This window comes from Pseudopipra pipra, chromosome 20 (assembly GCF_036250125.1).
Source record: "Pseudopipra pipra isolate bDixPip1 chromosome 20, bDixPip1.hap1, whole genome shotgun sequence".
Taxonomy (NCBI): Eukaryota; Metazoa; Chordata; class Aves; order Passeriformes; family Pipridae; genus Pseudopipra; species Pseudopipra pipra.
Window position 1 is genome coordinate 11022975 of NC_087568.1, and position 13020 is coordinate 11035994.

General features: G+C 49.2%; 1 protein-coding gene across 10 annotated transcripts in view; it reads left to right on the plus strand.

Annotated features, from left to right (window-relative positions):
- Positions 1-13020, plus strand: part of EXD3 (exonuclease 3'-5' domain containing 3) — a 294208-nt gene that overhangs the window by 54450 nt on the left and 226738 nt on the right. For all 10 annotated transcript variants that reach the window (XM_064677279.1, XM_064677280.1, XM_064677275.1 and 7 more), the window contains one exon: positions 12281-12394. In XM_064677279.1, the coding sequence (XP_064533349.1) occupies positions 12358-12394 (37 nt within the window). In that variant the 5' untranslated portion in view covers positions 12281-12357. The remainder of the gene's footprint in view (positions 1-12280; positions 12395-13020) is intronic.

A 13020-nucleotide genomic window follows, 5' to 3' on the forward strand; every position in this document is an offset into this window, starting at 1 on the left:
ATAGTTTGTGGCCATGGAAAGTGAGCGGTGCGAGCAGTGGGGAGCCAGGCAGGTGCAGTGGGGCACTTTGTGCCAGAGCACCCTGCACTGCTGCCATCCTGCATCCTCTGGGGTCCTGTACAGGGCGCAATCTCTTGGCGTTTTACAGAGGAACCCAAGGAGCTGATCTCTCACACAGCTGAGATTGCATCAGTTCTGCTGGTATCAGCACGTAGGATTCTGGTCCTTTGCTGCCCACCACGAGCAGGTGCAGCAGTGGGGCTGCCTGGGTTGGTGATACCAGAGGAGACATCAGGCTTCCCTTTGGTTTGCTTTTCAGACCCTGCAGTTTCTGGTAGGCATTTGCAGACTCAGAGCGGGGAGTGTTGTGGGGGAGCCGCACAGGGTGAGATCTCCAGTGGTTCCTTTAATCAAGTGAGGACTTGTGTGTACATGGTGCTTTACAGCAGAGGTGCTTATGGCTTTGTGGCAGAGCAGTGCAGACACACTATCTTGATGGAGCCGACTCACTGCCCTGTGAACAAGTGAATTGGATTGTAACATCCCAGAGCAGACATGCATTTCATGTTCAAATGCAAAAGGGAGGAATCCCAATCTTTCCAGTGGTTGCCCACAGCTTTGCTGTTTCACTTTGAATTTGTTGCCAGTTGTTCAGATGCCAAATCATTTGGCAGCTGATCAGATACTCCTACCCATGCCTAAAGGAGAATATGTTGGTTCTAACGTTTGTATTATTTTATGGGTCGATTCATCATTACTTAAAGGTCCTCCAAAAGGTGGTTAAAACTATGCATAAACTGTAGTACTTTCTGAAAAATTAGACCATGATTATTGCAACTCTTAACTACAGCTAATAAATCATACTAAGAAAAACACATGCCTTTCAGGTTAATAATATTGTTTATGGATGCAGAACAGTCCATAAGCTGGGTAATGCTGCATTTTTATCAACTTCTTCTGAAGACAGTGATGGAGACATCTGTAGTTATTGAGATCTCCTGATCTGAGCAGATGGTTTCACCCTGACTGTGCATGTCACTGCTCAAAACGCTTCTGAAAATTAATCTGAGCCTTTGAACTGGAGTGCTCTGTTCCTCAGACACAGTCTGACCCACGTGCTGGGGCTGAGGCAGGAGGAGGCTGGAAGGTAAAGCCTTTGCTTGTGTATCAGAATGAGGACCAAAGGGCAAGGAGGAGGCTGTTGAAGATCCGTCTTCCAAACGTGGAAAAACCTGGCTGCCTGCCCAGGAGATTCAGGAGTGGTTTCTCTGTGCTGGCCTTCCAGGAGTTCTGTGAGGAGAACAAAACCCCAACTTCAAAACTCTTGTTCTTTTGTACAGAATCATCTTCTACAAACCTGTTTACAAACCAGTGTTGTACAGAATCTTCTACAAACCTGTTTACAAACCAATGTTCCTTGTAAAAGCCATTTGTGTTGCCAGAGATGACCTGACATCCCACTGATGGCTTCATCACTGCATTCAGAACCTGCTTCCCTCACCCTTTACCTCCTGAATAAGCTTAGAGAAGGTTTCTAGACATAGCTTAGTCAGGAGGTAAAAGCTGAGGAACAACTCTCCATGAAAGAATTTTGAAAAATATTTATTATCAGGCATAGTGGAGATAATAGTGATACAGCTTGGGAAGAGGTAAAAATTCAGCACAGTGTGTAGTGAATAATGTGACTCGACTTTGTGGGATTTGACACTCTCCCTGTGCTCCAGCAGAATGTTGTTTTTCTTGCTGGGGATGTGGGGAAGTGTTCAAGGAGAACATGGTGGAGTTACTGGCTTCATGCTTGACAAAGACTTCATTGAATTTGATAAGCAGCCTTAATTGACCTTGAGGTCATCTGGTGATGACAGTGAAAATGAAACTTGTACAGGAAGAAACAGAGAGAGAACACAGACATTGGTGGATTGATCTGGGGGTGCCAGTCTGTCAGATGCCAGCGTGTGGAATTGCACAGGACAAAGGACTTCCCAGAGAGTGAGAAACAAGGCCAAGAAACAAGGCCACCAGTCCATTGTAAGGTTTGATTTTATAAAGAGATCTACTGGTCAAGGCCAGCAATCAGTAATACCTTAATTTATATTCCAAGCAGCAGTCAGGATCTTCAGCCACAGCAAAGCCAGTGTCTCCTCCAGCTTTTCAACCATGACCAGATGTTGCAGCTGATATGTGCTGCAGCTCCTGCCTCTCCGTCCTCCATGTCCTCCCCTGTTCCTCTCCTTGCTGCCTTCAGCAACGAGGATGGTCCCTGCAGGAGGTGGAAGGACTCACAGGCAATGATGTGGGCAAAAGACAAACAGAAATAAGAGGCAAAGCTTACTAAAACAAGTAGCTGCTTGCTGACATGGTATATCAGATCTCAGGTGAGAAAAAACTGCAAAGGAAATCTAAGTCAAGGCTGATCAGAACCTGGAAGTGAAAATGCCAATAGCTTGTGGAACTTCTGAATCGTGGAAAGGTTTCCAAGGTGCAGTAGCAGTGTTTCTGGGACACAGCCAGGGAGCTGCCCACCAAGCTGAGTGTGGCCTGGGCTGTGCAGGCTCAGAGCTGCTGGCTCCGTTCCGGCTGTGGGCAGCCCCTGAGGAGCCGGGCCAGGACGGAAGATGAGGAGCTGCAGACAGTTGGGATCTGAGGGATTTGCTAGGAACAGGGAAAACAGAGGAAATGGTGATTTGAGAGGAAATCTTTGGATTATTCTGCTTTGATTCACGTTTAGACATGGTCTGGAGTGAAAGTAATCAAGGAGAAATCCACACAGCGGAGCTTCAGCTCCTGTGGGTGAATGGAAGGGAAGATTGGGCAGAGAAGGAGATCAAGATGGTGAAATTTAGCAGATTTCTAAAATTACTCATCTGTCCTGTAAAAGCTTTTTGTTTAGAGTTGTATCTATAGCTAGAGGTATTCAACCAAAGCCCTCAGGAGAAGAAAAGCTTCAATGCTTTTTATAAAAAAAAAAGGGGGGGGGAAAGGTGGTTTTGCCAAAGACAAACCTTCCTCCCTCCCTTCTCCTGTAAATGCCATGATTCATAAAATTCTCTCTGTTTTGTCTGGGAGTTTGCTGGAGCATCTGTCAGTCAGGAGGGATCTGCATTTACTGCACTTTTACCAGCGTAACTGTACTCCTGAAACTATGTAGTGGAGATGTGGCTGCAGAGTCTCTCTGGGGGATCCCCTGGGGCAGCCCCCAAAGCGAGGAGTTCAGCAGAGGCAGGAATTCAGCTTGTGCTCCTGCAGGCACTGCTGAGCTGTGTCAGTGCTCTGACCCTGCCAAGCAGCTGCATTTGGACATCACAGTCCCCTGCTGTGTGCTAGTGCAGCACAAGGAATGTGGCCTCATAGCTCAGCTTCTCCAGCCCAGGCCCAGCAGTTCTGTACAAATACTTTCTCATTAAGATGCCAGAAGTGTGAGCTCAGGTATTGAACATGCAGGCACCCAGCCAGCAGTGCTGTCCTGGCAGAGCCAGGTGGGACAAACATCTGGCGAGAGCAGGGGCTTCAGCTGCCAGAGTCTGTCCAGCCAAGCCTTTCAGAAGTGTCAGACTCTGGAGGATGCTTCATGCTTTTAAAAAAAGCAGAAGATGAATATGCTTATGAGAGATAATAAAGCTTCCTCAGCAATCCAGGAGGAAACGTTCAAACACTCCGTCACAGAGCACTGGACACATGTTAATAATACTGGGTTAACACCACTGCCTGAATGAAATCCAAGTGCTGGGAAGCAGTCAAAGTGTCTGAAGGACTCACACCCAAACAGCCCTGACTCTGTTTTGGGAAGTGGTGGAGTCCCGTACTGAGTCCTCAGTGATGCTGTGCTCACAGTGTTAACAAAGCTGTTCTAGGACTGGAAAAGAGAAAGCCAAATAAGCTCTTTTAATGTGAGAGAGCTTAAGAGAGACTGAGTTGTCAGCATTTAAAGTAACTATGCTGGATTTCCTCATAAGAAGGATTTACATGTTACTATTACAATAGTCTTGATTATTTAGTCCCCTGACATTTTATAGTTTCTCAATTTTTTTTTATATTATAGTGGTTTTCAGTAGTGGCCAAAAATTGGAATGAAATTTATGAAGTGTGTTCACCTGACCTGTTTTTCTGTTTGCTGAGAATTCATTGATTCTTGTTGAAATCCTGCACTCCCTATTTCCAAAGTTGTTCCTTAGGGGTTTTTTAAGGTGCTGTTTTGGAGGTGAAATAATCCTTTAGGATTCTTTCTCCTGAAATGGAGACCCTTTGATAGGTTAAGTACAGCTGCATGGGTTTGAAATAGCCCTTACAAAGTGCCAGTGTAGGTTCTGTTCAGCCTGTGAGCTGTCTGAGATTTACCCAGCACGTGCTGGCACATCATCTCGGCCTCCCTTCACACCAGTAAAGAAAAAGCAAGAATCAGAAAAATGCAGACAATAACAAGGCTGAAAATCAGTCTCTGAAGTTAATACATCCCAGACTATCAGGTTTCTGTTTCACCATTGCCTTTACAGAGAATATTCTGTTCTTGGTGTTCCCTGTTCCCCAGGAATCTCCACGTGCAGCACGGCAGGGTCAGGACGTGGTTTGGTTCGGCAGGTCGGGTGTCACCAGTCACGGTCAGACACCTCAGGGTGTCTTTGTGTGAGACACTGCGGGTTGGACACATTGGACATGTGACAAAGGTGTGGCACTGGTGGAGGGGGTGGCACAGAGCCCCCCTGCCAGGCATAGCTCCGACTTCCACGTGCTGCTGCGGCTGCTGCCACTGATCCTCCTGCCCCCTCAGGGACAGGGATGGTCACAGGGTCACAGCTGCTGTGGGACGACTGTGGTGTGGAGACTGGTGAGGGAATCATGCATCAAAAGCGTGGGACTGGGAGGGTTTGAATAGTTGCCTTGCAGTGATGATTACCTCAGGTGTCCCTGGCTGATTCCTGAGCCAGAACATTGTGCTTTGGATTGTTGCCCTTTTCATTCTCCACATTAATGTTGATGTGTAAATCACTCCCTGGTCACCTCTTTAGAAAGCAGGAGATAGATGCTGCATGCAGGGTGCTGGGGGCACTGGTGGGTGGAAGGGATGAGAAATCCCAGGGGTCTTCAGTGACCCCAGAGACAGAAGAGTAGGACACCTCCCTGTACGGGGTGTGCGTGGTTCCCAGAGCAAACCAAGGGGGAGAAGGGCCGGCTGGGATTAATGTAATTTGACAGACACACGTGGCCAAACAAATAGAAGAAGATTTAAGTTATGGAATGTTCATCTAGCAAAGGACGGTGGATCACGGTCACAGCCTGCCCGTGTGCCGGTGCCCCAGGCACTGGCCGGGCGGGGGTTTGTCAGCAGAGGGTGCCAGAGACCAGCGGCTCCTCCCTGTCCTCCAGCCGCAGGGAACACAGGTGTGAGCAGCACCTGCACAGCCTTCCCGGGGCTGGGCACGACGGCAACCTCCTCCAGCACCAGCACAGACCCTTGCAGTTGTCCTGAGTTCAGCAGAGACTTCAGCTGTGCTGGTTGTTCCCAGGGTGTTTTCCAAGAGGCTGGAGGCGATTGATGTGTAAGGAGAGTGAAATGAGCAGGGAGATCTGGGTGTGTGGAACTCTGCAGACGTGCAGGGGGACAAGTTCTCTGGTGTCCAGGGCTTTCTGCAGCGGGTCAGGTTTTATTTATGCCCTTGGTGTCACAGCAATTTGCTTATTGATGTCAGGAACTTGGGCAGAACTTCCATTAAAAGTACATTCTTGTCAAGCTGGTGGGTTTCACCAGGCTGAGGGGATGGCCTTGGGAATCCAACAGACTTTGATAGACATCTGTTGATATTTGGGCAGCTGCTTTCTAGTTATAGTGTCCGAGCTAATGAGGCAGAGGGTGTTCACTGCAGCAGTGTGGCTGTGCTGGCTTTTGCTGTGTGTGTTCTGGTTTGAGCCTTCAGCAGTTCCAGTGAATCTTATTATGGTAATAATGGTGTGAAGTTATTAAATTACAGCCAGAAATGATTGAAAGTCAATAAACATTTAATAAAAATCCCGTTAAAGTGAAGCAGGTAAAGAGATATCTCCTTAGAATGAACTCCAGTAAAATGAATGGATACAGGAGGCAGCTTTCAGCTGCAGGGTCATGTCCTGGCTCCTTGGCTTCTGCTGTGCCAGTGGTCCTGGTGGTGCTGAGCAGCCCATGGATGGTTGTGAGATCCTGTGGAGCCCTGTTGGCTTTGGGGTGCTGAAGGGGAGGGGAGGTACCCTGGGCTTCTTTGCACAGGCCTGGTGCTGTGGCAGGCACTGCCTGAATGCTGCCTGGGTTTAATTTTCTTTTTTATTTTTTGCTGGTGTCAGTGATTTTTTTCTATATTCTTATCACAGCGAAGTGAAGTTTCTACTTCTGAGTAGTGAAAGATTTACATGATAAAGAGAAGTCTGTAAAAGTAGGTGGAACTGCTGTTTGCACTTCAACCTGAGGTGCTAAGAGGCCACAGGGCTCTTGATCACTTCTTCCCACTCTGAAATAACATATGCTACAGAGCTGGCTTGTAAAGGGGCTCAGGATGCAGGTCATTTGTTACATGCTGGAGTCTGAGATACCTCAATTCAGGCAGAGATTTTGGGTGGTGTAGCTTAGCAGGGGCATTATGAAGAATGAAGTGTTGGGTTTGTTACTGATGGAAGCCAAATTGAAGCTAAACTGGGTATAAGTACAGGATCCAAAGTCTGTAAAGTTAATGAAGTTAATGCTCTTCACAGGTTGTTTTTGCATGCACTCCTGGGACTACAGTTCCTTCACCCATCTTCTGACTCAGATTTTTTTTCTGCAGAGGGGTAGGTGATGCTGGAGACCCCAGAGCTGCCTCCTGAGGGCAGTGGAGGGGCAGCTCCAATCTCTGCTCTGTGTGAGCAGGGACAGGACTGGAGCTGAGTCAGGGCAGGGTCAGGTTGGATCTCAGGAAAAGGTTCTTCCCCCAGAGGGTGGTTGGGCACTGACCAGGCTCCCCAGGGCAGTGGGCACAGCCCCAAGGCTGCCAGAGCTCCAGGAGGGTTTGGACAACACTCTGAGGGACAGGGGGGAGCGTTGGGGTGTCTGTGCTGGGCCAGGAGCTGGACTGGATGGTCCTTGTGGGTCCCTTCCAACTCAGAGTATTCTGTGATTCGATGATATCTTTTGCTGCATGTGCCTTTATGTTCTGTAACAATAAAGCAATAAAAGGCAGGTTGCAAGATTGTGAGATGGGCTTAAAAATCTCAGTATGGAGAGGCCTACAAGTGAGCATTGCTTTGTAGTGTTTTTTTTTCTTGTTTCTAAAGATTTAAGTTTCTCTCACTTCACATTTTCAAATCTTTTTTCATACCCAGGCAGAATAGAAACCTGCTTTTTTTTTTGTTTTGGGGACATTTTCTGAGGAGAGATAAGATTTTTTTACACAGTTTTTCACACTTGGAGAAAAGCACCAGCTCTGGCAGGGCTAGAGATACCAGCAGAGGAGCTGATCCCACAGGGGGGTTAACAAATGGTCAGGAGGGACATTTGCTGCTTTTCTCTGCACAGCTCCAGAGCTGAGGGCCAGGAGCCCCTTGTTCACTGCAGTCCAGCGATGGCCCTGCTTGAACTGAAATCACTCAGAAGGAAACCAGTGGCCTCCAGTTCCCTGTCTGGTGGTGGCTGTGGCCTCAGCTGTTGCTGAGGAAGCAGGACCTGAGCTCTGTTCACACCATCCCCATCCACAGGGAGGTCACTTTGCCCTTAGGACAGGTGTGACCTGCAGGCAGGGCAGGTGTCAGACACTCACCACGCATCCATCCTTCCATCCCTCCCTCCATCCATCCCTCCCTCCATCCCTCCCTCCATCCCTCCATCCATCCATCCCTCCCTCTATCCCTCCATCCATCCATCCCTCCCTCTATCCCTCCATCCCTCCATCCATCCATCCATCCCTCCATCCACTCATCCATCCATCCCTCCCTCCATCCCTCCATCCCTCCATCCACTCATCCATCCATCCCTCCATCCATCCATCCCTCCCTCCATCCCTCCCTCCCTCCATCCATCCATCCATCCCTCCATCCATCCATCCCTCCATCCATCCCTCCCTCCATCCCTCCATCCATCCATCCCTCCATCTATCCATCCATCCCTCCCTCCATCCATCCATCCATCCCTCCCTCCCTCCCTCCCTCCATCCATCCATCCATCCATCCATCCCTCCCTCCATCCATCCCTCCATCCACTCATCCATCCATCCCTCCATCCCTCCATCCCTCCATCCCTCCATCCATCCATCCATCCATCCCTCCATCCATCCATCCCTCCATCCACTCATCCATCCATCCCTCCATCCATCCCTCCCTCCATCCCTCCCTCCATCCATCCCTCCATCTATCCATCCATCCCTCCCTCCATCCCTCCCTCCCTCCATCCATCCATCCATCCATCCATCCCTCCATCCATCCATCCCTCCATCCACTCATCCATCCATCCCTCCATCCATCCATCCCTCCATCCATCCATCCCTCCATCCCTCCATCCACTCATCCATCCATCCCTCCACTCATCCATCCATCCCTCCATCCATCCATCCATCCCTCCATCCATCCCTCCCTCCATCCCTCCATCCATCCATCCCTCCATCTATCCATCCATCCCTCCCTCCATCCCTCCCTCCCTCCATCCATCCATCCATCCATCCATCCCTCCATCCATCCATCCCTCCATCCACTCATCCATCCATCCCTCCATCCATCCATCCCTCCATCCATCCATCCATCCCTCCATCCATCCATCCCTCCCTCCATCCATCCCTCCCTCCATCCCTCCATCCATCCATCCCTCCATTCCACCATCCATCCCTCCACCCATCCACCCATTCCTCCATCCCTCCCTCCCTCCTTTCTGCCCCAGCCCTGGGTCACTCAGGGTGACTGTGTGCACCAGTCGCTCATTTGGCTTAAATAGGAAGCAAAGCACTCCTGCATGGCCCTAGTCCTCGAATCCAGAGTCTGACAGTGCCCACACCTGCCCTGGAGGAATGTCAGCAGCTCTTGGAGAAGCAGTTTGGCAGCTCTTTGCAGAAGCCTTTTCCTTTGCCTGCTCCATGCTGGGTTTCCACAGGGGGAATGTGTGAACAAGAAGGCTTGTTGCCCACGAGCAATTGCCTTCTTGTGGGACATCACTCACCACAGCATCCTGCAGGACTGAAGGTGTGCAGTTATGTTCTGCCTCTGGACACACTTGATTTAGACCTAAGTGGGGCTGACCTTACAGAAAAAACTACAAACTTGATCCTGACCCCAAAAATAGCAGGCAAGGAATGGGAGAATAGCCTTTGGAGTGGGGAACAATGGAATTTCATTTCACATTAATTCTTAAATTACTCTGATATGATGTCAGAAAGGGTTTTCATATAATGTTAAGGTTGAAAGAAGCCTTGAGGAGAAATTGTAACTTTTTTTGTTTACTGTTCAAAGGAATGGAAGTGGTGCCTCAAAGTGTCTTCTGGCGAGAAAGTTTCACTGTAGCAAGTTATGGGATGTGTCTGGTGCAAGTGGTGTGAAAAACTGCGAAGCGGTGCAGAACAAAGCTGAGGCAGGTACTCTGCAGCAAACAGGGGCTCCTGGGGGGTGAAGAATTGGGAGCAGACTGGGGATAGAATCATCTCATTCCACTCCACTAGCCCAGGTTGCTCCAAGCCCTGTCCAACCTGCCCTTGGACACTTCCAGGGATGGGGCAGCCACAGCTTCTCTGGGCAACCTGTGCCAGGGCCTCCCCACCTTCACAGGGAACAATTTTTTGCTTATATCTAACCTCAGTCTATCCTCTAGCAGTGGGAAGCCATTCCCCCTTGTTCTGTCCCTCCATCCCTTGTCCCAAGTCCCTCTCCAGCTCTCCTGAAGCCCCTTTAGGCCCTGGAAGGGGCTCTCAGGTCTCCTTGGAGCCTTCTCTTCTCCAGGTGAACCCCCCCAGCTCTCCCAGCCTGGTTCCAGAGCAGAGGGGCTCCAGCCCTTGGAGCATCTTTGTGACCTCCTCTGGACTTGTTCCAGCAGCTCCACGTCCTTCTTGTGTTGAGGAACACAGAGCTGGAGGCAACACTGGTGGATGGGTCTCACTTAAGCGGACAGAGGGGCAGCACCTCAGAGCTGTGGTGTTTGTTTGATGGCAGTGCTGTGCCTGCCTTTCTCTAGTGTGTTCCTGTGGGACAGCAGAGCCGGGATGTTCAGCTCGGGTTAAAGTAATGGTAGAGGGTGGGATTCAGCCTGGGATTCAGCCTGTGCCTCATGGATGCCTTCATCTGAGATGAAGACTCCCTGGACTCCACCAGAGAGTAACATGTGACTCCACTGATGTCACCTTCACATCACTCCTCATGGGATGAGCTCCCCAGAGGTGCCTCTGTGCTGCATATGATGGATGAATCGCACACAAAGTGCACTTGGAGGGGCTTTGTGTCACCAGAGCAGCACCTGTACTCCCTGCACTTCTCTGAGAGCTGCTTCTGGACTGACTGGGGATCAGCAGGGATCAGTCTTGGAGTCTGAAGTGCAAACAGAGGGGCTGGTTGAGGGGAACTTGCAGGTGTTCACATGGGTGCCCACAGACCAGCTGTGCTTTCCTGTGGGGCTGGTGTGTCCAGCAGAGCCTGGGGGCCCTGCCCATGTCCATGGGTGGGTGCTGGCCCTTGGCTGTCCCACGGCCCCAGAGGCTCTGGAGTCTCCCTTGGCTCTGCTCTGGAGGAGCTGCCTCGTGGCTGGGCTTGTTAAAGCTACTCTAGGTACAAGTGTGACCCCAGGACACTGTGAGGGTTTGGTTCCCTGTCCCTCAGGTCCTGCTGGAATTTCCATTCAATGACATTTACAGGAGTGCACAGAAATGTTGTCTGAGTTCTGGGCCTCCGCCCAAGTCCGTTTATTGGTTACTGTGGTGGGGTCTCACGGGACACAACCTGGGAAGCCACTTCTTGGGAGTGGGGAAATTCTCCTTTGCCCAACTGCTGAGGAGAGCTAAATTCTTCACTGTCCTGGACCATGAATGTGCTATTTCGGTGGGTTTGTGTCTTTGGACAGATCATGGATGAATTACAGCCCTTTTTGTTTTCTAGGAGACCAATGGGATAAAGTGTGTTTAGGCTAAAACCTGTTTGTTCCACTTTTGGTATCTTCCTCCACATACACCCTGCTTTTTTTTTTATTTTTGGGCTAAAGACCTTAAAGAAAGCAAAGGCCCTTTGCTCATACAGCATGTTGAGGTTAATTCTGACCCACTGGATCCCATACAAACTGCTTGCACTTAGGAGCTTGGCATGAGATGCTGCCAAAGGTGACTTTCATGGTGCCTGGTAAGAATCTAAACCTTCTGAGTGCCCCTGAGTCAGGTACACCTCATGCTAAATGTGGAGGAGATGCTTTCAGAGTCTTGTGTCATCCATTGAGAACAGGAGGCTGTTCCTGTGAGGCCACCCGGATGCACTGCTTGTTCTGTGTCATGTCCTGCTTGATGTGCCTCACTGACACTGCTACAAACAACAAACCCAACACACTGCTGTGCCTCCAGCCTGGTGCACAGGGACTTAAATCACTTGTTGTTATTGCCTGTCTGTTTGTATTTTTTTAAGCATTTGTGTTCCACCAACACACTCAGAGTGAGTATTCTCGAGGGGGAATTTCCTTCCTGATAAACAATCCTGTAGTGTGATTCAGCAGGAAGGATGTGGTGGTTAAGGCACTGGACTGGGATTTGGGAGACATGGGTTGTCTTTCCAACTCTACCACAGTCAAGATGTGATGAGTGGAAGGGCAAGCAAAACAAAGAGAAGGAGCTGTTTAGCTGTGGCAAAAACATACTTTCACGTGGTCTGTCTGATTTGGGGTTAGATAGGTCTGGGGTTTTCACAGAATCATAGAATGTGCTGAGTTGGAAGGGACCCATCAGGATCATCAAGTTAACTCCTGGCCTTGTGCAGGAGTTTTGTTTGGCTACTCAAGTAAACAGCATTAGGACTCCTGTTTGTGCAGTTCAAATTTGAAAGCTCATCTTGACCTGTTCCAGGAATCCAGATGTGAGTTTAACTACACGTTGCTTTAACATGCATGAGATCTCAGATGCCACTTTTCAGTGTTTCTTGGTTGACTTAATTCAGTTCACTGTTGAATTCTCTGATCTTCAGGCAATGTGTAACTGTGGCTCCTACAGCAAGTTGTACTTGCACGTAGATTCTCCACTCTCTTGTTAGATTCAAGGACAGCAGACCACACACGAGATATTCCCTTTGTCATACAGGGTGAAGTTCCTGCAATTTGACAGTAACTCTTTTTTCTTTTTAGAAGCAAGAGCTTGGAGTGCCATCTCTGAGTTTAGACCTCCAACCTCAGCATCCTGATCTGGTGCCACCTTCGGGAGGATGAATCAGGACAGTGACTCAAGTGATCAGCCCACGGGTGAGTTTTCTGCTTCTCTAAGTGTTTGCCTGTCTTCTCCTGTTCATTCAGCATGATTTGCTTTCCATTTATTTTCTTAGTGCTATTGGAAGAGAATACTGAGTCACAAATAAAGCAAAACCTGTGAATCAGTGCTAAATTGCATGCCCTGAAGGTTATTGGATCTTTGAGGCTTCCTGTCCACATCTGGATATCAGAATTCTTAGAATTCTAGTCCAGGTTGAAAAGTTTACTAGCAATTGTTTTTATAACTTCTCACCAGTTCAGAAGCACACAGGGTTTTATTACTGTGTTACACAACTCATTCAGCTTTTAGCCATAGTTTAATTCTCTCACTAATTGCTTTGGTACTTGGTTTCCCTGTGCAGAAAGGGAACACATGCACACACACCGTTGTCATGGATGTCCCATGAAGTCTCAGTGTCGGATCCTTGCTGGAGACATTAAATGGACAGGAATTGGTTACTTTTTCTGGCCCAGACCTACCATAAATTTCCTCTCCTCTTCCATCCCCATCTTTGGTTGTTGGAATTCAGCCTCATTGAGTGCTTCTGGCAGTTTCTGCCCCGGGGCAGGGCCTGGGAGAGGCGGGTGCCAGAGGCAGTGCCTGTGGCCTCCCAGGCTCT